This window comes from Melanerpes formicivorus, unplaced genomic scaffold (genome assembly GCF_026170545.1).
Source record: "Melanerpes formicivorus ecotype bairdi unplaced genomic scaffold, bMelFor1.0.p_v2 SCAF_4, whole genome shotgun sequence".
NCBI lineage: Eukaryota > Metazoa > Chordata > Aves > Piciformes > Picidae > Melanerpes > Melanerpes formicivorus.
This window is the reverse complement of record NW_027142356.1, coordinates 5,786,734-5,812,755: the sequence shown is the minus strand read 5'-3', so window position 1 is coordinate 5,812,755 and position 26,022 is coordinate 5,786,734. Positions and strand designations below refer to the sequence as shown.

The 26,022-nt window shown below is 41.7% G+C and overlaps 1 protein-coding gene across 2 annotated transcripts in view; it reads left to right on the top strand.

Annotated features, from left to right (window-relative positions):
* The window catches only part of EIF4E (eukaryotic translation initiation factor 4E), a 28,347-nt gene extending 5,092 nt beyond the window's left edge, over window positions 1-23,255 (top strand). Inside the window, exons 1-7 of one of the 2 annotated variants that reach the window (XM_068136795.1) lie at window positions 562-720; window positions 3,803-3,909; window positions 7,374-7,469; window positions 10,814-10,877; window positions 12,754-12,867; window positions 16,292-16,431; window positions 18,609-23,255. In XM_068136795.1, the coding sequence (XP_067992896.1) occupies window positions 577-720; window positions 3,803-3,909; window positions 7,374-7,469; window positions 10,814-10,877; window positions 12,754-12,867; window positions 16,292-16,431; window positions 18,609-18,723 (780 nt within the window). In that variant the 5' untranslated portion in view covers window positions 562-576 and the 3' untranslated portion in view covers window positions 18,724-23,255. Of the gene's footprint in view, window positions 1-561; window positions 721-3,802; window positions 3,910-7,373; window positions 7,470-10,813; window positions 10,878-12,753; window positions 12,868-16,291; window positions 16,432-18,608 lie in introns of those variants that run through there. The other variant, XM_068136796.1, reaches the window with a different exon arrangement.
* The last annotated feature ends 2,767 nt before the right edge of the window (window positions 23,256-26,022 follow it).

The following is a 26,022-nucleotide window of genomic DNA, read 5'->3' as shown; positions in this document are numbered from 1 at the left end:
GGTAATACTGCTCTATTTTATTACATCTATTTTAAAAGCAGCAAAACCAGTGATGGCTTAGTCAAACTGACACCAAGTCAATTTTAGGTTAAAGAACACATTAATTATGAATGATAGTAAAGTATGATGAAGTATTTTCAGCTTAGTAGTCCAAAAACTGCTGGTAGAGATAATCAGACTCCAGTGTAGCAATTGCAAGATTTCAAGGTGTGAACTGGTAAAATGAGGACAATATAACTTTAACTGGTGATGTCTTTATAATCATCTAAAACCTGCATACTTGTGTTCTAGGGTAGAATTTCAGTATCTGGATAGAGGTTGCATGCAAGAAATAGGCTTGTAATAAAAATTAGTAAATTTGGGTACTTATGATTTTCATTTTTAGTCAAATACTAGAATTGTAGATTGGTAGGGGTTGGATGGGACCTCCAAAGACAAGTCCAACCTCCTTGTCAAACCAGCATCACTTAGGGCAGGTCACATGGGAACACATACAAATGGGTCTTAAAAGTCCCTGGAGAAGGAGACTCCATAATTTTTCTGGGCAGTCTGTTCCAGTGATCTGTCACTCTCACAATGAAGAAGCTTCTCCTCATTTTGGGGTGGAACATCCTGTGTTCAAGTTTGTATCTGTTGCCCCTAGTCCTATCACAGCATGCCATTGAAAAGTGCTTTGGGACACAAATACTTCAGCTTAATGGTCAGAGTGGTGAGATAAAGGTAAGATGAATAAAAATAGGAGTTGGTAGGAACAGCTAGCCAAAAATTAATAGTGCTTTTCCTGTTTTCCTTGGTGGAAATCAGAAATAAAAGGTAGTGAAAGAAAGCTGCTTTAGCCTTCTAAGACCAGGAAAAACACTTGTGGTAATAAGCTCTGCTTCCAACTTTACACCTTTTCCAGGTTTGTTCTGGTGTGTACAGCTGTGCCTGTCCTTGATGGACAGCCTGATGTTGGAAAACAGAACAAAACAAAAAAACCAAACCAACTCTTCTGGTTGGGTTAGTTTTTGAGGGGAGTGGCATAATTCTGGGTCAAAGTCATAGTTATCTGGGCCTTGGAGGCGAGTTTTCAGGTATTGCTTTGGATAGGAGCTTGAAATAATGGTTAGTCTGAATTTTATTGATGCTAGGTAATTTTCAGTATCTTAAGGCACTTCTTCTTGTGACTGCTTAACTAAAGCATTAGTGCAGCGTCGGGTATCTTTCGTTTGTCCAGAAATGGACTTTGATGTAGTTAATGTGAACTTCAGCCATTAGCAGGTATTGAGGCTTACTGCATTGCTTTAATGTCTGGATGTGCTACCGTAATCCTTTCTGCTGTTGTCTTCTGCTAGAAGTTATGAAATGGCATAGCCCTGCATGTGCTCAGTAGTTTTGCATTGATTCTTCCAGCTGTAGTTAGAGTACACCTGGAAGACTGCCCAGGGAGACTAGAATTAGATCTTTGTATATTGAAAGTGATTTGCTGAGCAAACATGAGTGATATTCTCAAATGAAATTCTTTTGGAAGATACTCTGCATTTGGCAAGTGAGTCTATTCAACGGTAAAAATCTTTACTGTAATAGCATTTGCAAATCAATTGTAAATCAGTTGTATATATTACATTTCAACTGTGGAGTCCTGTGAATTGAGAGCAGGCTTTAGCACAAAACCTACTGCTTGGTTTACTTCCAGAATATAAAGAAGATTTTTAGGTGAGCTGTTAAACTACTTATTTCCAATCAGAAATACGTGATAATGCTAAACACAGTGATAATGAAAAGATACTATCTATTAAGACAGATCTTTAGGTGTTACCTGAAGCTTGCCAGCTGGGGCTGTGAAGGTTAAACAGTGTTTGTAATCACTTTAAATCCACTCCAATTTTCAGCAGCTTTGATAAACTGAGTAAAGTGCAAGTCTGGAGTAAGCTGTTTCATTTAGATGATTTACTATACTTAATCCACCCCCCCAAGTGCTTTGTTCGCTGAAAACTACAAAGTTTAACATTTAAGTAGTGTAGAATAGTATAAACCAGGTTGGAAGAGACCTTCAAGATCCTTGAGTCCAAGCTATCATCCAACACCATCTAATCAACTAAACCATGGCACCAAGTGCCTCATCCAGTCCCTTCCTAAACACCTCCAGTGATGGTGACTCCACCACCTCCCTGGGCAGCACATTCCAATGGCAAATCACTCTCTCTATGAAGAATACCTTCCTAACCTCCAGCCTAAACCTCCCTGGGCACAGTTTAAGACTATGTCCTCTGGTTCTGGTGCTGGTTGCCTGGGAGAAGAGACCAACATCCACCTGTCTACAACCTCCCTTCAGGGAGTTGTAGAGAGCAAGAAGGTCTCTCCTGAGACTCCTCCTCTCCTGGCTAAGCAACCCCAGCTCCCTCAGCCTCTCCTCCCAGGGCTGTGCTCCAAATGCCTCACCAACTTTGTTGCCCTTTTCTGGACATGTTCCAGCAAGTCAACATCTTTCCTAAACTGAGGGGCCCAGAACTGGACACAGGACTCAAGATGTGGCCTAACCAGTGCTGAGTACAGGGGAGAATGACCTTCCTGCTCCTGCTGGCCACACTATTCTTGATCAAGGCCAGGATGCCATTGGCCTTCTTGGCCACCTGGGCACTCTGCTGGCTCATGTTCAGCCTGCTATTGACCAGTACCCCCAGGTCCCTTTCTACCTGGCCGCTCTCCATCCACTCTGACCCCAGCCTGTAGCACTGCATGGGGTTGTGGCAGCCAATGTGTAGAACCCATCACTTGGATGTGCTCTGTATTGCTGCCTATAGGAATGTCTGGAGTTTTATATCTGCTTAAGTTAGTATTTCTTTATATTACTGAAGTGCTTTTTCTTTTCTTGGGGTCAGCTGCATGTATGTTTGAGTTTTAGGGGATGAGCTGTAGTTCTCCCTCCCATGTTTCTAGTATTCTAGCATGGATTGCAGATTAGGGAAAAGCAATGGTAACTGGTGGGGACAGTTGGCCTCACAATAAATCTTTGTGTCCCATGGTTTGAGGGAATGACATTAGAATTTCAAACCTGACACAGTGGCTTCTCAAATTGAATTACAAGCTTGAGGGGGTTTGCATTCGGGGGGAGTAGATATCCCTTCTTTGTGTTTGTGTATTTGATCTCTGTAGATGATTTGAAAGAGTACTTGGAATCAGTCTAATCTGTGGAAAAGGGGTAATTGCATTGAGTTTGGAATTTGAGAATGGGTATGAGTTTCAATAGTGCTGTTAGGTGTCTGAAGTTTGGGTAGTGATATTACACATCTAACTACTTACTGGTTTGGTTTCTAACTGCCGATTCCAGACCTGAGAACTGTAGGCACGTCTCCTACTTGTGCATTTAGGCAAATCTGTTATTCCATCAGTTTCCAATGAGACTTTGTCAGAAACTGGTTTTTTAAACAATCTTTCTTCTGTGATTCTGAAATTACTATTCTGGCAGTCAATTTTTAGAGGTGCACATTCTAGACAACACAGCATGCTGTATATTTCTTAACTCAGAACTGTTTCAAAATAAGACAAATATGTTAAGTAAAGCATTCTGGAAACGAATGACAGAAGCAAATCACTGAACAGCAGGATGTGATTTCCTGCAGTTAGTATTTCTTGTAGGACCTGTTCAGGTGTTGAAGAACAAAGGAACACAGTTTGTGCTTCCATGATGTGTTTTGAGTCCCTAATCCAAGATGAATTAGAGGAACTCTTTGCTTCAGATTTCTTAAAGTTACTTCAAAGAACTAAATAACTTCAATAAAAATTGAGAGGGTACCTATTAATAACTCCTTTCTTCAAACAGGAAACCACTCCCAACCCTCAGCCTTCAGAAGAGGAGAAAACTGAGCCAGCACCTAGCCAGGAGGTTGCCAGCCCTGAGCAGTACATTAAGCATCCACTACAAAACAGGTAAATACTCCTGAAGCATGATTGTGATTTTGCCAAAGATGGAAGAATGCTTGTGGCTTTACAGTTCTTGTATACTTTGTTTTCTAGCAACATTTTGAGAGTCCTGGTTTTGAGGATTTTTTTCAGCTAGGTTCTAGAGGAAATGGAATTGGAGCCTATTGTAGTTCAGAGGCTTTTCACATAGTGAAGCTGGAAATCTTTGCAACTTTTCATAATGCTGCGAGGTAATTGCAGGCAATTATCAGAGGCAAGCAGAGCTTTTACTGCTCTGGTGTGTTTTAAGATACTGACACTCAGATCCAGTTTCTGCCAAGCAGAACTGGGGAACCTTCCATTCTGCTTTGTACTTTGGGCACCTTTTTAATCAGTCTTACTTCTTCATATCTTACATTTTTTCCCTCTGCTATTTGGAACTGAAAGTGGTAGAAGCTTCATTAATCAGCCAAAGAGTTTTAGACTTGATGACATTGCTATCTACAGTAGTGCTGGTTTCCTTTATCTGTAGGAAACACAGCAGAAGAAATCCTGTAAAGTGCTAATGCACGTATCTGTACCAGCCTGTCACTGGGAGAAAACGCTGTAAGGCACTTTGCTTTTCTTGATGGATGAGAAAAACATGCAACAGTAATATAGTTAAGTTACAAAAAAATCAAAAGCCTCTCAGTGAGTTCTGTGTTTGAGCAGAAACAAATAGTAGCTTTTAAAGCTGCTAAACTTTCCTGATCTACAGAGACATAAGGACTTTACTGGGAAGCTTTACTTGAAAGTCTGCACTGGAACTACCTTCTTGCACTAAAATGCTATGAGCTTACAGGTTGAGTTCCTTCAAGTGCACACAAGTCAGTGCAGCAGGATACATATGCAGAAAAAATTGCAACTAGGAAGTCATTTTCTCAAAGTGAACTGAAGAGTTGGAGTGCTTAGTACTTAATATTGGTAGGTAGGTACTGCCCCAAAGTGAATCTTTTACCAAGTTGCACTTTGGTCTTTTTTTCTTTTGAGTAAGTGTGGAAAACAATTCTGCACTGTAGATACTCTGCATCCCATTTTCCCTTGTCTTTCAACTTCCACCTTTTTAACACTTTGTTTAAACTGCTTCTGACACTCCTGTACAAGTGGCAGTAGGGCTGTTTTGTGAAATGCCTCATCAAATGTCCTGTTGATCAATTTAACCAGTGCTTTTTAGATTCAGAAAGAGCAGCATTGTGTGTAAAGATAAGATACAGTTGGTGGAGATGAAGACTATTGGATGGAAATGTTTTCATTTTGTCTTGTTTTCATGTATACAGGTTTAAAACTTGAAGCAGTTACTTGGTGTTTAAGATTGTTGCCATTTGTAAGCTTAAAACGGCTTTCCTTTTACAATGCAAGTGCTTGGGAAGCTTTCATGTTATGTGGCTTTGGATTGATGTAATCAGCTTTTGTAACCCTTACAAGGAAAATTCTGGAAAGGGAGCTGTGCTTCTAGCTTGAATAGTTGGTGGTGTTTTAGTCCATAAGCAGTTATTTGTGGTAGGGAATCGGAGCTTAGCAGTGGCAGCAAGGAGAAACATCTGAAACTTAAGGTTTAGAGTCTTAGAAATGATCCCAAAGTATTTGAAATATATAAATGGTTTGATCACATCTGCTGTGATTCTTGTAATGGGAACAGAAATGTTGATCTGCAAAGAGCTGGATTTGAAAGCTGGGTTTCTCATGTATCACAGAAGGCTTCTGGTTAGAAGTGACCTCAAAGATCATCCAGTCCAACTCTTGACCCATCACTAAGGGGTCCACACTAAACCATGTCCCCAAGCACCAGGTCTACATGCTGCTTAAACACTTCCAGGAACAGTGACTCCACCACTGCCCTGGGCATGCCATTACAATGCTTGATAACCCTCTGTGAAGAAGTATTTCCTAGCATCCAGCCTGAACCTCCCCTGGTGCAGCTTGAAACCATTTCCTCTAGTTCTGTTGTTTAACACCAAGGAGAAGAGGCTGCCCCCTTGTCACTCCAGCCTCCCTTCAGCTAGTTGTAGAGAGTGATGAGGTGTCCCCTCAGCCTCCTCTTCTCCAGACGGAACAACCCCAGCTCCCTCAGATTTTCCTTGTAGGCCATGTGCTCCAGGCCCTTCACCAGCCTTGATGCCCTTCTCTGGGCATGTCCTGACACTTCAATGTCCTTCACCCTGTGAGGGGCCCAGAATTTAACACAGTACTCAAGGTGTGGCCTCAGCAGTGCTGAGCAGAGGGACAATCAAGTCCCTGCTCCTGATGGCCACTGTTTCTAATACAAGCCAGGATGCTATTGGCTTTCTTGGCCACCTGGGCACACTGCTGACTTGCATTCAATAGACTGTCAACCAGTACCCCCCGGTCCCTCTCCAAGATGCAGCTTTCCAGCCACATGTTGCCAAGTCTGTAGTTCACCATGGGGTTGTTGTGACCCAGGTGTAGGACCTGGCACTTGGCCTTGTTGAACTTCATACAGTTAGCCTTGGCCCATTGATCTAACCTGTTCAGATCCTGTTGTAAAGCTTCCCTACCCTCTAGCAGATCAACACAGCCACCCATCTTGGTGTAATCTGCAATTTTACTGAAGGGGTACTCAATCCCACTCCCATCATGATGTGTACCTTGTTTGCCATTCCCCTGATTCTTACCCACAAGCATTCAACCTGTCATCATTGTCATGCTTGAGACAGTTGAGGCCTTCCCTGACATAGAGAGCCACCCCACCACCTCTCCTTCTGGGCCTATCCTTTCTGAAGAGCCTATAGCCATCCAGCACAGCACTCCAGATAAGGGATTAATCCCACCATGTTTCCATCAGGGCAAGTTTTCATAGTTTTCCTCCTGGATGATAGCTTTGAGTTGCTCTTGCTTGTTCCCCATGCTGTGTGCATTGACACAGATATACTTCAGTTGATGTCTTTTTGTGGGGTAGAATACTACTCCCTGACACTATTATGAGTCATAGCTCATCAATGGCCCTTACATCTTCCTTATCTCATGGCATACTATCCCCTGCCTCCCCTGAGATAGCAGTGGAGCCATCACAGCATCCTACAGGTGTTCCAAGCTTGTCTCCAGAGAGCCTGGTCCTTCCCCTTTACACCTGCCAATGTAGTTTAAAGCCCTGTCAATGAGTCCAGCCAATTCCCATGATAAAACCCTTCTTCCCTTTAGGGTGAGGTGTGCCCCATTTGCTGCCAGCAAGCCTAGCATCATGTAAACCCACCTATGATCAAAAACCCCAGAGTTACGCTGGTGGCATCAGGCTCAAAGCCAGGAATAAATCTCTTCCTCAATCTGTTTGGGTTGGTCCCAGCTGCTGGGGGGATGGATGTCTTATGGATGAAAACTGACTTACATGCTAATAGCTACTGCAAGGTTTGCAATTAGCTCGCGTGTAACAATGCCACTGACTCTATTTATAATATGCTGTAAATTCTATATGCTGTTCTTTTGTTTTCCTTTAGATGGGCACTCTGGTTTTTTAAAAATGACAAGAGCAAAACTTGGCAAGCAAATCTCCGTCTTATCTCAAAGTTTGATACTGTGGAAGATTTCTGGGCGTAAGTAAAGATTCTTTTTTTCAGTCTCCCCAATAATCCTGGCATGTCTTGGCAGGGCTAATGCCAAAGTCAAAAAAAGGGAGTGCTTTGCAACTTTTTGGTTGTAATCTGAAAATGTTTGGAGAATCAAAATGTAGTGGTAGCATGTAACCTTTGAGAGTGCGGTTGGGTAAGTTCTTCATCCTTTAAATACACATTGTCTTGGTGCTAACGCTGAAACACTGCTTATATGTATGTGGCAGGCAATTAGAGAACTGTATTTGTGCAGTAGCTATCTTACTAGTAACATGGATTTGTAAATTCTTGGAGTCAGCTGGCTGTCATTTTGGCAGCCCCAACTTTGGCTCTTTCATTAAATTCTCAGAGCTGACCCACTCAGATATGCACAACTGCCTGAATCTGAAGCAAAGTACTTAGGTCGTTGATGCAGGTTAGTGGCAGCCTTGAAAGAAGTTCATTAGAGGTTATAGAGGAAACTGCCTTCTTCTGAAAGGAAGGTCTGCAAAAGCAGTTAGGTTCAAACAACAAGAAAAAAAGCCTTTTTGGAGGCCTGTACCCTGTGGTTGAATTCAAGAAGCTTACTTGGAAGATTTTGGCCTGCCATAATAATGAAATATGGAGGAAATAGCAAGTACATGAGAATCATAGAATCAGTAAGGTTGGAAGAGACCTCAAAGATTATGAAGTCCAACCTGTCACCCAAGACCTCGTGACTAGAGGACACAGGCAGCACCAGGGGAGGTTTAGGTTGGATGTTAGGAAGAAGTTCTATACAGAGAGAGTGATTGCCCATTGGAATGGGCTGCCTGGGGAGGTGGTGGAGTCACCATCATTGGAAGTGTTCAGGAGGAGACTTGATGGGGTGCTTGGTGCCATGGGTTAGTTGTTTAGGTGGGTTGGATTGGTTGATGGGTTGGACACGATCTTGGAGGTCTCTTCCAACCTGTTTTTTTATTATTACTACTAAACCATGGCACCAATCCCCTTTTGAACACCTCCAGGGACGGTGACTCCACCACCTTCCTTGGGCAGCACATTCCAATGGTGAACGACTCTGAAGAACTTTCTCCTTACTTGGAGCCTAAACTTCCCCTGGTGCAGCTTGAGACTGTCCCCTCTTGTTCTGGTGCTGGTTGCCTGGGAGAAGAGACCAACCCCCTCCTGGCCACAATCATCCTTCAGGTGGTTGTAGACAGCAAGAAGGTCTCCCCTGAGCCTCCTCTTCTCCAGGCTAAACACTCCCAGCTCCCTCAGCCTCTCCTCATAGGGCTGCGCTCAAGGCCTCTCCCCAACCTCGTTGCCCTTCTCTGGACATGTTCAAGTGTCTCAATGTCCTCCTTAAACTGAGGGACTGAGAAGTGGACACAGTACTCAAGGTGTGGCCTAACCAGTGCTGAGTACAGGGGCACAATGACTTCCCTGCTCCTGCTGGCCACACTATTCTTGATGCACACTGCTGGCTCATGTTCAGCCATCTGTCAATCAGTACCCTCAGGTCCTTTTCTGTTTGGCTGCATTATATAGTTGATCTTTCTTAGTGTTATGTGCTACATTGAGAGGTAGGATTTTGGGGGGTTTTGGTGTGTACCCTCATCAGCAAATGAGAATGAGACCCATCAGGGACCCATTAGCACCAGCAGAGATGATAAAAATGTACTGAAATGTTGAAGTATTTTCAGTACAATCCTCATAGAATTCTGTGCTTGTAACCAGCTTTCCCATTCTTACTGTAGGGGTGACCAATGACTGAACAATAGTTTGCATCTGTGTGTGTAATGGGAGGCTAAATTGTTTTCAGCTCCTATAACCAGGAGGATCTGGGTAATTAAAAATGCTTAATCCAGATGTCTGCAGTGTAGGTATAATATAAGTCACAAGCAATTGAGAAGTTATCCCTCCATTGTGGTCCAGATGGGAATAAGTGTGTTATTCTGTTAAGGCATATTAAGGTAAATTTAATGGAGGGAAGTGGGTAAACCTGTACCTGGCTGTGTCAATTCCTACACTCCATTTCCAATTGTTAGAACATGCCAGTAATTCCTTTCATTTTGTAATGCTGAACCAACCAATGTTAGTTGGCCTTGAAGTGAAGGTTAGTGTAGTATTTGCAGGCCTTTTCTGAAGTCTGAAAATAAGAGTGCAGGGAAAAAACCTCTCTCTTGCTAGAGGAGACAGTGTGTACATACTTGATTTTTATGTTCTTGCTCTGAATTGCATATTTGTAAATTCAGTTTGGAGTGTGTATTTTATATTTTGTTTCAGTGATCTGTTCTTGCCTTTTGAGTCCTTATTTCAATTTGCATTGTCAGACTTGATTTCAGGGATGAAAGTTTTAAGAGCAAAGTTGAATGTTTTTTTCCCCTAAAGCCTCTTTCTGCAGAGGGGACAGCCTTAGAAATATCAACAATTACCCTTGCTCTGTGTATGTTTATGTACAGCACACTCCCAGAGCATGTTGCCATGAAGAGTTCCATGAGACCTGTTTTTAGTAACTGTTAGTAACTGGGCTGCATCAGGAGAAGTGTGGCCAGCAGGTCGAGGGAGGTGATCCTCCTCCTCTACTCAGCTCTGGTGAGACCCCACCTGGAGTACTGGCTCCAGTTCTGGAGCCCCTATTACAAGAGGGATCTGGATGTGCTGGAAGTGTCCAGAGAAGGGCCATGAGGATGATCAGAGGGCTGGAGCACCTCTCCTACAAGGACAGACTGAAGGAGTTGGGGCTGTTCAGTCTGGAGAAGAGAAGGCTCTGAGGTGACCTAATTGTGGCCTTCCAGTATCTGAAGGGGGCCTACAGGAAGGCTGGGGAGGGACTGCTCAGGATCTCAGGTAGTGATAGGACTAGGGGGAATGGAATGAAGCTGGAGGCGGGGAGATTCAGGCTGGATGTGAGGAGGAAGTTCTTCCCCATGAGAGTGGTGAAACCCTGGAATGTGTTGTCCAGGGAGGTGGTTATGGCCCCGTCCCTGGAGGTGTTTAAGCCTGGAATGGATGAGGCTCTGTCCAGCCTGATCTAGTGTGGGGTGTCCCTGCCCATGGCAGGGGGGTTGGAACTAGATGATCCTTGTGGTCCCTTCCAACCCTGACTGATACTATGATACTAGATATAAAAGAAGCATTGATTTAGGAACCCAGCAAGTGTTCATAAACCAGTGTCTATTCTGCTGCTTTAAGGCCTGAACACCTTGGATACTGCTGAAAAATATTCTTTAAATAGGATTGCTTCTGAGAGAACTTCAATGCTTTTTCATTTTTGTGTTTTGGTCATATGTCTTAAATCCTTTAAGAATTTTGTACCTCAAAGTAATGCTTAGTTTTTAATCCTGCTTTTTTTTTCCCTCCCATAGTTTATACAACCATATCCAGCTCTCTAGTAATTTAATGCCTGGCTGTGACTACTCGCTCTTTAAGGTATGCTTGCTAACATTTTATTATTTACTTTAGTTATGGATGTTGATAGTTTCCTGACTAAGCAAGACACTGCCCAAATACTTCACTTCAGATCTTTAGGAACATAGTTGGGAATGACTTGAAGGTGTTAATTTTGGCTTTTTAGGGAGTCCCAAGCACATGCCCTCAAAGTGAGGTGGTTTCTAGTTCTGAAAATGCAAGTACTTGCTTTAACACAGTTCACAGACAGTATGCTTTAATATGTTACTATGTTTGCCTTTGTTCTCTGCTTGAGATCTTTGTGCAAGCAATAGCCTTAATTTTTATAATGGGAAAATTTTTCCATGTCTGCCATTTGGTGTGACATGAAACGAGTTAAATTGCCCAAGTTCTGGGGGAGGCTGCAATGTTCTCCAGTATTCTTTGAGGGCTACTAACTAGCCAGGTGTACAGTGCTCGTACAAGTAATTTTCACACCACCAATTAAATCTTGTATTATTTATGTATGAAACAGAAAATTGTACCCAACACTGACTCACAAAACACGATGAGGAATTGTTCAAACTAGTGAATAGGAAATGCTGATGAAAGCGTATGTGAAATTCTCTCTCGGCTGGAGTGGTGATCTGGGGTGGAGCTCTACATGAAATCCTCACCTCTCCAAAGTGCTTTAACATACAGCTTCCTTTCTAGATTCAAATACATAGGTAGTCCATTAAGTACTGATGCTTGGTTCCTTTGCTCATGAAACAGCTACTGGCAAGGACTCCTCACTAGACTGTTTGTAAACCCCAGCAGCTTAAGTCAGTGGAGAGGTGGTGGTGCTTGTGTTGGGGAAGGTAATGACAGGTGACTGAGAAACCTTACTAGTAAATTGCTGTAGGCCTTCCAGGATATCTGTGGGTCATACTTGTTTTGTGCGTGGATCCTAAATTTGTGTTGTAAGTATGTGTATGTGTTCTGTCAGTTGCTTATCAGTCAGCAATAATAAAAACACATGGAACAGGTACAGAATTGGCAACTGTTTCAGACCTCTGAGCAGTCTCCTGCTGTTGTCCTTCAATAGTGACCTTGTAAGAGTGCCTCTTAAAGGTGATGTAGTTTGAGCTCTGCAGCTGCCGTGAGGGTGTTAAAGTGAGCTGACATGGCTCTGTCCTGCACATTGAACCCTTAATTAGTTTTCAGACAAACTTCTGTAGTGTGACTTCTAATAGACAGTTCTTAACTGAATTTGTCTAGGCAGTTACCTGCTTTTGTAATGACTGACTTTGAAGTGCAGCATGGCTGGTGGGTAGGGGAGTGGCAGCTGGCTGCTTGGCTGTATCAGTGTGCCCAGGGTCATTTGTTTCAATGCAGGGCCATTGGTAAAGGGTGAATCAGAATGCAGCTGGTTTCTAAATGATGTGTTGATTTTTGTGGCACTGACAATTAAAGGCCTCATATTCTCACCTTGTGCGTGCAGGAAGTCAGCAAGTGGGACTGCCAGGGTGTCTGTTTCAGCAAAAGTAATCCTCATGCATAAGCAAAGCACTCTGCCAATGGCTGCACTGAGTCCAACACTTAAAATTAGCAGCTACATTCTGGAACCCTTACTTTAACTGGTTTTGCACTGGGCGAAGTGGATGGTTGGCATTGCCTGTTCCCCCAGGATTTTATTTTCTGTAGTGTTGTATAGCCAAGGCTTGCCTGAGCTGTGATTATTCTGTAGAAATGAAAATGAGAGAAGGTACCTTTGGCTGTTCTGGAACTTGGGTGAGAGACAGTATTTTTAGACAGGTACAGATCTTAAACTATGCACTACTTCCCTTAGCTGCTATTTCAGTTATCACTGACCTTCTGGCTATTAAGGGGAAAACCATAGATCAAGTCTGATTTAACTTCTGGCTGTTCTTTACAGGATGGAATTGAACCCATGTGGGAAGACGAAAAAAACAAGCGAGGAGGACGATGGTTAATTACACTAAACAAACAGCAGAGACGAAGTGACCTCGATCGCTTCTGGCTAGAGACAGTAAGCACTATGGCCTTACAAATTACAACTGAATAATCTTGCATTTGTTTTTAATACATTAACTGATAGGTTCTTGGTGTACCTCTTCTAACTTCCTGGAAGTAGTGTCCTTTTAAGTTTTTTATCAACAGGCTGTATTTGAAGCGTGATTTTTCTTCACTAGTGATGCTCAATGTAGTTGTATTCTGTTCAGTACTTTCTTACAATGGGCAGCAGTAGAGGTAAATCTCCAGGACAGGTTAACCTTTTATTGTGAAATATACAGAACAGCTGTTGAGCTGCTGGGAAAAGTAGTAATGTCTTGAATGTAATTCCCAAATTTAACTGCTGAAATGTAACAATAATTTTTCTGGAATGCTCTTATTAAAGGTGAGTAGTTCTAATGTTTTGGTCTGGCTGAAAAAAGCTTCAGATTTTTTTTCCCCCTGTACTTAACACTAGGTAGGGTTGGCCAGTAATAGCAGTCTTCCTTATATGTATGCTGTAAAGATACTTTTTTCCATGGCTATTACCTCTTGGATTTTTTAACTCTTAAATACATTCCTAAAGGTGGTGGGTTGAGGTAAATGTGTTGTAGAAAAGGATACAACTACTCTCTAGAAGCTGACTCTGAATAGCCTCAAACAGTCTAGCATAGCCTGGGTTTTAGGGGCGTAGATTGCAAACAGTACAATGCAGAAGATTCTTACCAAATCTCTGATCTCTCTTTCTCTGTTTATGTGAGAACCAAGAAGTATTGCACCCCTTTGAAAAGGAGAAATGGCCTTCAAGATCAAAGCAGATGTCAGCAAAATACCAGAGCTAATAGGACCTTTCTAATCATTGTAGTAGAGATTTGAAGAAAGGATTGTGAGCATAATACCTGTAGGATGTACAACTGCATATGAGTCTTACTGTGTGCATTTGACCTCTCCACCCAGATGCCTCCTGTATGAGTCGTCCTCATTCTTAGCAGTCATTACATTTGGATTGGAAACATGTGGATAGGGCTCTGCATTTTGTCCAGCAGCAAGCAGTCACACAGAGCCCAAATACCCCAGTGACTGGGATACATGCTCTAAACCAGCCTCCAGTAATTATTTTTAACCAAGTTTCTCCACTAAAACTCAAAGCCTCTTCCTTTATCACTCCTCTTTGAAACAAATTGCTATTATGTTCTATCTATCTTTAGTGTTCTTAATTGTGAACTGAACTTCATTTGAGACAGCTCTCTTCCCATGTTGTGCAGCATTCATGAAGAATGTACCTGGCTAGTGTTTCTTTGAGCATGGTAGTCATCTTTGCTTGTATTTGAACTGTTGGTCAGTATTTAGAATGTTTGCCAGTGGTTGAAGCTTATTTAAGCTTATTTACAGCTTTTGTTAAAGACTGTGTGCAGCCTCCAATTGGGTGTAATATTTAAAGTATGTGCAGTTATAGTTATTTACTCAGTAGCACACTGTTTCCTTTTTGCATCTCCTTAAGTCAGGCCTTGCAGCTCTCATGAGTACTGAAAGACCTGCTTTGCTCAAAGTTAAGTGTGTTTGATTTCCAAACATCATAAGTGATTCTAGAAAGCTAATATAATGACAGTGTAGAGTCATCCAGCCTCCATTTGGAGGCTAATACTTCAGTGTGCAGAAGGATCTCTTTAATTCTGCATGGACTAGATGGATCTCTCTTAATTACAGGAAATTCTCAGTTTTGAATATCTGAAAATTGCTTGGTTTACAAGTTGGAGATTTTGTGTTGTAAGGAGATATGACCTAACTGAATCTCATGTTCCTGAAGTGTGCTGCTTTGGCACATTTCCAGTTTCACCATTAAAAAATCTTTGTGGGAAGAATCTTGTATACTTGGATTGTTGCACCTGCATTGCACACTGTTCAAGTTGAGGGAGCTGGGGTGGTTCAGCCTGGAGAAGAGGAGGTTCTGGGGAGACCTAATGGTGACATTCCTGTACCTGAAGGGGGCCTACAAGAAGGATGGAGAGAAACTGTTTACAAAGGCCTGTAGTCATAGGATGAGGGGCAATGGCTTCAAACTAGAGGAGAGCAGATTTAGATTGGATGTTAAGAACAAGCTCTTTAGCAAAATGGTGGTGGAAGACTGGAACAGGTTGTCTGGGGAGGTGTTTGGGGTCCCATCCCTGGAGATACTCAAGGTGAGGCTTGACAGGGTTCTGTACAGCTAAACAACTAACCCATGGCACCAAGCACCCTATCAAGTCTCCTCCTGAACACCCCCAGTGATGGTGACTCCACCACCTCCCTGGGCAGCCCATTCCAATGGGCAATCACTCTCTCTGTACAGAACTTCTTCCTAACATCCAACCTAAACCTCCCCTGGTGCAGCCTGAGACTGTCCTCTTGTTCTGGTGCTGGTTGCCTGGGAGAAGAGACCATCATCAGCCTGTCTACAACCTCCCTTCAGGTAGTTGTAGAGAGTGATAAGGTCACCCCTGAGTCTCCTCTCCAGGTTAAGCAGCCCCAGCTACCTCAGTGTCTCCTCATAGGGCTTGTGTTCCAAACCCCTCACCAACTTTGTTGCCCTTCTCTGGACTTGTTCCAGCAAGTCAACATCCTTCCTAAACTGAGGGGCCCAGAACTGGACACAGGACTTGGTGTGGCCTAACCAGTGCAGAATGACCTCCCTGCTCCTGCTGGCCACACTGTTCCTGATGCAGGCCAGGATGCCATTGGCCCTCTTGGCTGCCTGGGCACACTGCAGGCTCATGTTCAGCCTACCATCGACCAGTGTCCCCCGGTCCCTCTCTGCCTGGCCACTCTCCAGCCACTCTGACCCCAGCCTGTAGCACTGCATGGGGTTGTTGTGGCTAATGTACAGAACCTGGCACTCGGATGTGTTAAATCTCATGCCCTTGGATTCTATCCATCTGTCCAGCCTGTGGAGGTCCCTCTGCAGAGCCTCTCTACCCTCCAGCAGATCAACTCCTGCCCCCAGCTTGATGTTGTCAACAAATTTACTGATGATGGACTCAATGCAGCCTTAATTTGACATTAAATTGATATACTTAAGAATTGAAGTTGGACCTTATGTAGTTGATGTATTGCCCAAATGGTTCTTCCCAGGTTCTTCTAGATACTTAATGCAAAAACTTTTGGATTTGTCTACTTGTGATAAATGCACTTGAAAAAGAAGAATAAATTTCTTTAATTCTTAACTGGTTTTGGATCGGGAAGATGGGGTAGGAGGAACAGATAATTGTCATAATTTACAGCTGCTGGGACAGGAGAAGAGATGAAAAACTCTTACTGAGCTTACATTCACTTGTAACATTTGGAATTACAAGAAGGTACTGCAATAAACAGGAAACTATATGGCATGGGGCTATAGCCAGTAAAAGGTAGTATTTCTGTCCTTTGAGTGTGGTGAATGTTTGCCTTTGAACTGCCACTTCTGATGGTTACTCTCTGTTTTGTAGCTGCTGTGCCTTATCGGGGAGTCATTCGATGACTACAGTGATGACGTATGCGGTGCTGTTGTTAACGTTAGAACTAAGGGTGACAAAATAGCAATATGGACAACTGAATGTGAAAACAGGGATGCTGTTACGCATATAGGGTAAGTGACATGGGGGGCATCTTGATGATATGCAGTGCAACAATGTACTTAAAGCAGGCCAAGTGAATGGAGACCCTGCTTCAGGCAAATGCAGCCTGTGCAGAGCTGTATGTCAGGTTTGAGGTGTTCAGTGCCCGGTTATTTGCAGCATTGTGTAGTATTTTCATGAGCTTCTGTTAGTAACTTTATCATGTTACTGCACTACCTTTGCTGCTTAGAAATAACAAAAACAATGAACACAAATGTTGGCAAAAGTTTTTAATTTCACAGTGAGGGAGGCATTGTAGTTACGACCTGTGGATTATATTGTGTCGCAGCATGCCACTTCGTAAAGGCAGGCAACCAGTAAGAGTAGAGCATTACTAAGACTTTTCTCAGGAGAGTGATGCTTACAAATAAGAGGGAAGGCACTGCAAATCTTAAATTCACAAATGGGAGCTTGACAACAATTCATATACTTGAAAAAAGTTGGACAGCGATGTGCTGCGAAACTCCAGAGATGTTTTGCTACCTTTTTGTCTTGGGTACAAATCAAAATAATGCTTATGAGGTGAGGTATGTAGTAGCATGTCGTCTCCACTCCAGCAAGGAATGCTAATCATCCCAGATTATCATGAGTCTGTCTCATGGAAAATGTATGTCATGCTCTGCCTTTCAGCAAGTATTGCTAAAGATGGTGGGTCCTTTATGCTGAAGCAGTATTGATGCTTCAAAATTGCTTGCTGTTGAATTCATTTATTTTAGCCCACGTATATTTACATGGCTTGTCTTTCAAGCTTAGCATATCTTAGGACAAATTTAACTGTCAGGTATAGTAGCATGCTAACATTTTTCACTTCCTGGGTAGCTCTCTTGATAGTCCTCATTTGGACCTTTAAGAATCTAATGAGGTCTGCCTTACTCTAGCAATTTTATTATACAGTCATGCTCAGACTTGAAAGATGTTTAACAAGAAACAGAACTTTGGTACACATTTGCTAGTAGAAAACAATCTTACATTGAAGCTAGTATGCATCAGAGAGCGGTTTTAGAATGGTAGTAACCAGTAACTAAGGAGGTAAGATAGATCCATTAGATAACTGTAGAAGAGTTAAGACTTTAGCAAACTAACACAATGATTAAGGAAAATTATGTTGACAGCAGGTAGTTGTCTTATTGCCATAACTCCAAAGGCTTTCATCAAGCTTTTATTTAACAGTTACAATGGAGACAGGCTGCAGTCCTTTAAACTTCTCCCTTATGATTAAGTTAAACCCCCAGGTTTATGTAGTTAAGAAGCACAGTTGGACAGGCTTGTTTTGTGGTTTAGTCACAGCTTGTAGCCTAATGCCATTAGTGGTTTGCATCTCACTGTTCTAAGGAACATGGTGTGTAAAGCAGGTACTGCTGTTTCTTAAAGGGTACAACCCAAGCTGAGTTTTCTTAGAGCTTCAGTTGGATAGCTGCCTGTGACCAGTACCATGATGAATTCAGGGGATGGGGTCTGCTTTCTATCCGTCGTTAGACAGCAAGTCTGTGCAGCTGATGTGTAGTAATAAAAATAGAGTGACTGGTTCAGGGACTGCTGTTTTATTTGGTTCAAAAGACTTTATCTCAGTAGTTCTGCAGTTGTGGACCATGACTTCTTCATAACTGTTTTGCTTCCATATGTGCTAGTATAGCTTACTGATATTAATGACATTACATTAATTACATTAATGAAGTAGAATACCTATGCTCCATATTTATGTAGGCCTGTTAAATACTTTTTGGCAAGGGCTTGTCCTATTTTATATGGTATGCCATTGTTAATACAGAACTACAAGCTGACTTTAGGTGCAATAAATCAGGAAAATCTTAGAATAAGTCTTTTGTTAGTACATGAGAAATTGTTTCTAAACAGGCAACTATTTTTCATGAAGATGTCAGCAGATTTTTAAAAGCAGGTATCATAGAATCAGTCAACCGTTTTGGGTGGTAAAGACCCTTAAGATTGAGTCCAACCATTAACACTGCCAGGCCCGCCCAGTAAACCATGTCTCTAAGCACCACAGCTACACACTTGTTAAATCCCCCTGGGGATAGTGACTGTACCACTGCCCTGGGCAGTCTGCTGCAATGCTTGAGAACCCTCCTCCTGCTCCTAATTCCTTCCTAAGGGCTTTGCTTAAACTGTTGTTCTTATTTCTTTTCTCTAGGAGAGTATACAAGGAAAGATTAGGACTTCCTCCAAAGATAGTGATTGGTTATCAGTCCCACGCAGACACAGCTACTAAGAGCGGCTCCACCACTAAAAATAGGTTTGTTGTTTAAGAAGACACCTTCTGAGTATTCTTTCTTAGGAGACTGCGTCAAGCAATCGAGATTTGGGAGCTGAACCAAAGCCTCTTCAAAAGCAGAGTGGACTACATTTAAATTTGATTTCCATCTAAGTGTTGCTAAGATTTGTGGGAAGTCTTATTCGCCTTTGTCTTGTACTTCTGTGTTCAATTTTATTTTTTCCCCCCCCTATTTTGGCTGAAGTAACCATTACCAATCAGAACATTAGTACACTTCACCCTCTGAATCCATACATGCTTTTCTGGCCCACTCTGTAATAGCTCAATAGAAACATTTACTATTAAGAGGATTAAAAAAGAAATAATAATAATAAATTTTTTTTGTCCACAGTATTCAGAAAAGAAGTTGCATTTCTGTACCTGCAGGAAATTGCTCTGTTTTACATTTGCATTGTATGCAGTAACATTTTGCTGGTTTGGAAATTAGTATGGTGCATACAGTTTTCTAGCAATTTTTTTTATACAGCATCCTCTTTGCTGTAAACCTATGCTGGTGGCTGCTAGATTAATTTATTTGTTTTCCCTATTTGATAACATTAGTGATGTTTTGATCTCAGTTGGGTTTTTTGGGGTTGGTTTTTTGGTTTTGTTTTTTTTTTTTTTTTGCTCCTGTAACATTTGGTGAAGAATCTGGGAATATGACAAAGGTGGAATAAACATGAATTTTGTGCATTCTTTTCGGTGGTTTTTTGGGTAACATCAAAAGCTTTGCCTCAGACTTATGCATTTCAAGTCGAATCAGTGATCTGTTGGTGTGATTTCCTAAACATAATTGTGGATTTTTTATTATTTTTTTTTTCTTAAATGTAACACCATAATTTACATTCCTTACTAGAAATAGTATGTCTGTTTTTTTTTTTTTAACCTTACGCTGTATTTTAACACTTTGTATAACTTAGGTGATTTTGCTTTGGTTAAAATGGCTCAAGTAGAAAAGCGGTCCCCTTCGTATTAAGACAGTGTACAAAACTGTAAATAAAATGTGTACAGTGAATTGTCTTTTAGACAACTAGATTTGTCCTTTTTATTTCTCCATCTACACAGCAAGTATTTTGTACCTCTTGTGACAAGGCAGTCTGCTGTGGCTTCTGTTGTAGTGTCGTGCAAGAAAGACGAAGCCTGGAGTTGAGTCTGTTGAAGCTTTTAATAAATCTGTTAGATAGTGCCCTAAGTCAAAGTGAAACTATTGATGTGGCTAATGCTTGTTTGTTTTCTGTTCTTAGTGGTTGGTCTAACTGATGATGGGTTGTGTTGCTTCTCTTTTGACTTTTGCTTATGCCAATCAAGAAAGTCAAAGGTACAGAGAAAGCTGTCTAGATCCAGGTAGGAGCTGCACTAGAAGTGCCTGAGTGATTGTACTTCAAATATAGAATTCCTTTGAGAACAGCAAGTAAAGCATGTTAGCGACATGGCTACAAAATAAAAGTATGAGAGGATCTAGATAGCCTGCTATTAAGTAATGCCTTAGAAGGAAATGACATTTTCATTGGCTTTAAAGTTACTCTGCAAGCTGTAAGCTTGCTTCACTTGCAGGATTGGGGGAGAAGTTTGAAGGTCACTGACTTCTTGTTTTGAGCACAACATGAGAGGCTTTTCCAGTCTTTGAGAAGTAGAGCATGTAGCAAAAACCCATGCTTTATTGCTGATTTCTTATGTTTTAGTGTGATGTGCTTCTAAGATCTTGCCACGGCTATAGCCTTTCTTCAACTACATGTAAATGCAGATGCTTACTGGGGTTTTGATCTTCTGTGATAAATCCTAGAAGCAGGTTTAGTCACTGCACAGTGAAGCTTCAGCTGCATCAGGCTTTTAAATCTGCCTGATGGAGGCACTGAAGTGTTCCTGTGTCCTAAGATAGACTTGAACACTTCCTTGCACATTTTATAACAAATGTGTGTTGTAAATAGTATACCAGGCTATACCAAAAAGGTATTATGTTAACTTCTGGATCATTATTATGTCTAATAGAAACATTTACAACAGGCATCTATATCTAAGGATACTATGCTTTTGGTCAGTGGATGTGGAGAGAGCTATTAGGCTGATTGTGTGCTGGTTTCTCTGGACTCTGGTGTAACTGGTTGCCTGCCCTGAATCTGCAGGCTTGCAGGGCGAGTTGGGTTTGTTTAATAGGACCATTCATAGCAGGATATAGCAGTCTCTGCCTGTCTCCCAGCTTACTGCTTCAGCTAATCATCTTCACAATTAAACTTTTTGAAGTAACACCAACCTCAAGCTGAGTAATGTTTACAAAGGCTTTGATATTTGAGTAAACCAGTAATGCTTGTATGCATGGAAAGGTAAAAGTGAATCAGTTTCCTGTGTGGGGACTGGTTTTGTATACCTAATTTGGGAGCACTAAGGCAAGGTTCACTGAAGTGAGCGTTAAGATTAACCCAAGTGCTGTTGTAAGAAGTACTTAATTTTGGTTTTGTTTAACTTCACTACATGACTGACTAGAATATTGTTCAGGGTATAGCAGCATTTTGTGTGATTGACAGTTTTTGGTATGGCTCAGGATTTTGAGCCCATTTAAGCAGCCAACTGACTTGCATTGTAATATGTAAACTTCAAATAGGTTGATTTGAGCCTCTCAAATCAAAATTGTTATGCTTCTAGGAGACTTTAGTAAAAGTTAAAAGGCATACTTGCTGTATCAAGTATATAGCCTATGTCTTTGACAGATTGAAGAAGCAAGTAACCATAACTTAGTGTACTCCAATTTGCAGATGACTTTGTGCTGCATACTAATGTTCTTGTGATTAAAGTGCTGTAGTTTGTGTTCTTAGTTCTACTATGGAAGAAAGCTGAGAGCTCTATACTGTGTATTAATAGAACAGTCACAGGCTCAGAAGAGGGGAAAAACCAGTAAATGTTTAAATTCAGGTAGTTCTGGTACAAAATATTTAGTGTCCAACTGCCAGCTGAATAGGTAGCCATTGTCAAGGTGGTGCTTTAGTAAGCCTGAGAACACTAAAGTCTGAAGCATCCATTTGGAGGCAGTTTTTGTTACAAAACCAGCTGAACAAGGAAAGAAAGCAGAAACTTGCTGTGTTCAAAGAGGGGCAAGAATGTGCCAAAATATGGCCTGGGAAGAAGGGTTAACAGATGAGGAATAGCTGTGAATTAACAGCTTCTGGATGTCCTGTAGATCTCAGACTGTGCAATGCTTTCCATTGTCACTTTGCCCTGCGGTGTCATCACCGTCTTGTGTTTCAGGCTGTCTCTAGCTCAGGAAACTTAACTTTTCATGTAACTCAATGGAACAGTAGCTTTTAGCAAAGCTTGGACTGAGCTTAAAACTTCCATCCTATCTAAAGGAATGATTTCCTACAGAAAGGCTTGGGGAAAAACACATTCTGGTCTCCCTGGAATCCATACTAAAAGCAAAAAACCACTGCATTTCAGCCTAGTAAAGTGACTGGATCTTTCCTTTAAGATATATGACCTCCTTGTTTCAAGAAGGTTTACTTTTAGGGCTGAGCCTTTTGGTTTTAAAACTGGATTCTAAGAACATCCTGCACTGGACTACTAAACCAAACAGTTGAGCTTAACAGTTAAACCCATAGAGTTTTCAGGCTGCCTAGCACTTAACTTTTAGGTGGCATCGCCCTCTTACAAACAGTCAGTAGCTTACGTATTTTTTTTTGAGAGGGTTTTAGTAGTCTTACAACAATTTATGCAGGATTTGTGCCTTTTCATACTGGGCAAGAAACAGACAGGAGTTACATCACCAGTAGGGAAATACAGATATGAAATGTCTTAGTGTATAAACTATCTGAGCTAAACCTGGAGACCAGGCATGCAGAGCTGTTAGCAAGCGGTGTGGAACCAGTCTCAGTCCTGTCAAATGCATCTCTTCATTTCAATGCTCCAGAAGCTGTTAAATCTTGGAAGACTTTCCATTTTGATCTCTTTGCAGGACACATCACTGTAGCTGCTTGAAGAGACTTTCTGCCTTTTGGCTCTTAATTTCGTATTCCACCAGAATTTGTTTGCAGGTGTCCAGCTCTGGCACTGCAGCAAAGCCTTTTGAAGAAGCACTTAAATCCTTCCCCTGTGATAAAACTCAGTCATTTCTGCTCTTTGCTTGGTGGATGGCTTGGCCCTTTCCCAAATGACTCTGGGATGCCCTGCTAGCCTTCCTATTCTGAAAATAAAGCAGGTTTTGGTGTGCAGAGCTAAATGTGAGTTGTGGCTGAGCACAGGATGATTGTTACGCTTCCTAGCATTAACTTATGTTGTGTGATGCCTTAAATGTAAAAACCTCCTTGCTGAGGTCAGTGGGTTGGTGATGGTTTGCCTGCTAACAAAACAGAACTCAGACTTTTGTTTTTCATTTGATTTTAATTTTCTGCTGGTAGCTGGTGTGTGACAAGCTTAGCTATGAATTTGTGAGGTTTAGGACTGCCTGTGCTTTTCCCATCTTCATTTTCCTAAATCCTGATACTTTACAAGCCTTATTAAGATGTGTTGAATAAAGGGGGAAAAATAACACTGAGTCTAGTCACTGCTTTTTTGTTTTTTGGTCACTGTGATGCCATGGAGAATTCCAGGTGTTGCTGATCCTCAGATAATGACTGTGTGTTACTCTTCTGTGATATAATCTGCTTATGGGATTTTCACTTTTTTTTAATCTCTAGCCATGTAAGTATGATAATAGTGAAAACTATACTTGAAAGTATGTGTGAATATATCATATATAAATATAGCAAAAATTACTCATCTATTTTTTCAAAGTAGAAAACAACTGTTTTGTTATTTCAAAAAGGTTTTCTTTGACTTTCTGTAATGAATTACTGGGGTTTTTTTTTGCTTACAGTAGGTAGTTTAGATCAATCCCTTTTTACTTACATTGTGCCTGTTAATGTTATCTCTAGGTATTGGAGCCAACCTCCTAGGTAAGGTTTGGCATTCTTTGAAGTAAAGCTAGTTTTTGAGCCTTATCTTCCTCCACAGGGTAGTGATCTTAGTGCATCTGACCCTGAGCCATGCAAATGTGCAGAAAGTACAATGGGAAATTGGAAGGTACTACTTCATTTCTGTAGCTTGAATGAAAATAAAGCTTCGAAGGAACCGAATGTCTCAGCTTCTTGACTCTCTCTATGGGATGTAGAGAAATGCAAATCAAAAAGAAATGAGTACGGAACTGGTTTGAAATGTTTGCTTTGTTTGGAGTTTGTATAGCTCCCCTACAGATCAGCTTTGCCCTCAACAAAGCTTCTGTAATGATTGCAAAAATACTGGTGGCTGCTCTTCCTTTGTTTACCTCAGCTTCCCCAGCAGGAATGAGCAGTGTCTATGCAGTGGTACCAGCTAGCAGAAGATGGCAGATAGTCTCCAGATGGGAGCAACTGTTTCAGCTGTGCCACGACGTTGATGCTTAGCAGCTGGAAACTACCTTGACCTTGCAGGAAGCATTTCATCTGTGCAGTCTGTTACGGACTTGGGGCCAGAAAGGAGCTCTGTAGCTATATCATTGTACAGCTCTGCACGGGAGGTCTTTTATAGAAGAGCAGACACTTGACTGCTGTAAACTCACTGCACTACATGGCCTCAGTTAACCTCATGCATTTGAAATCAGAGTGTTCCTGTATAGTGAGGAACTGACTTCCAGAGGTGGAGATACCACTTCAAAGTTTCCTTGGACTTGCAAAATTTCATCCTTAATTCCCTAAAGACAAGGGAGAAATGTATGGAGGCTGCTGGCGGGGTACAGATGCATTCGAGGTTGATTGAGGTAAGAAAATAAACCCAAAGCTTACTATCTCTTAAGTTCATCAATAGAGGTGTATTTTCCTTGCATACAGAAATGGGATGGGAGGTGAGGTGGGCAGTGCAGTGCAGAACTGAGATTTATTTTGTTTTTCTTCAGGCCATGAAGGTTATTGCAAGGTATTCTGAAGAGAAGTAAAAATTGAAGGCGAGATTGAAGCACCAACAGGTTTAGCTGAAGAGCAATGTAATTTTAAGGTCAATTTGCTTTGTTGCAAGGAACTGGTATTTAACTGTTGCAAAAAGAGCCCCAAATCCTCCAATGCTCTCCAGTTTGTGAATGTGACTTGGGTTCATATAGGTTTGTCTCATTTTACCTTCATGAATCTGGAGGTTTAGTGATACTTTTGGGGTCTGTAATCATGGTGCAGACAAGTCATAAGTTGCAACAGCAGTGAGCTGTCATGGGAAGGTACTGCAAGAGCCCCCACTTGTTTGGATTGTAGATGACTTCTCAACCAGCCCATGCTTCTGTCACAGTTGAGTGAAATGTGAAAATGATGAAAAAAGGAAGAATGTAATTTTTCAATCAGTTTTGATGCTTTTTCTTGGACATTTATTTTTTGGTTGATGTTCAGACATTGCTCTGCAGGTGTGCAGTGGGAATGGTGGTCATTGTGGAGAGGATACCCTAAGGCAGCTTTCATCAGCTGCAAGCTGCTTCTATTCTGTAGGTTTTTGCTTACAAGTGCAACCTTCAGAGAGCTCCAGGACTGAGAGATGATGTTTTTACTTCTGCCCTCTCAAGGTGTTTCTTCCAGCTATATTTGTATTACATGCTCCTGGTTCTAGTGCAGCTAGTGTTCTTGCTCTAACCCTGTGACTTGCAGAGTTTTTAATACTGTGATACAATCCAGGATTGAGTATTCATGTGAAGTTCTAGATGTTCAGTCTGAAAATGATTAATTCTGAACCGAACACAACCCAACCAACCTTGCCTTATTTATGCTCCTGAGGCTACATCTTAAGCTCACTGAAGTACAGTTAAGGGTCATCTATAGGGAAATTACCATGAGGCAGCTCAGTCCTGCTCCTTGACTTTGTTTTATAGTTTCTCTAGGTTTGAAGAGCAGAGACCTGGCTTTTCTGCAATACTGTGGTGTTTGTATACAGTCATTATGATATAGGTAAGTGTTAACTGTAGCCTGGGTCTGCCTTTCTGCTCCTGAAGGAAGCGCTTGCTGGAATTTTGCAGCAGTATTGGCACATCTCAAGGAGAGAACAAAATGCTTTGGCAGTGTGAGCTGTTTGCAGCTGTCCCATTCCCAGCTGCTGTGCCTTGCAATGCTGGGCATTTGTAGGGAGTTCTGTACAGACACTTCTGGCTTATAAAGCATGATTTCTGCCCTATGTTGTGTCAATTTTGAAGGGCTTTATTTTTGCCTGTTTTATATTCAGAGGATTTGCCCAGCATTGTTGAGCTGTGCTGAATGATAATTGTGTTGGCAACACTACAGCACTAAAATGTTTGAACAGTTCCTGCACGGCAAGTTGCTTA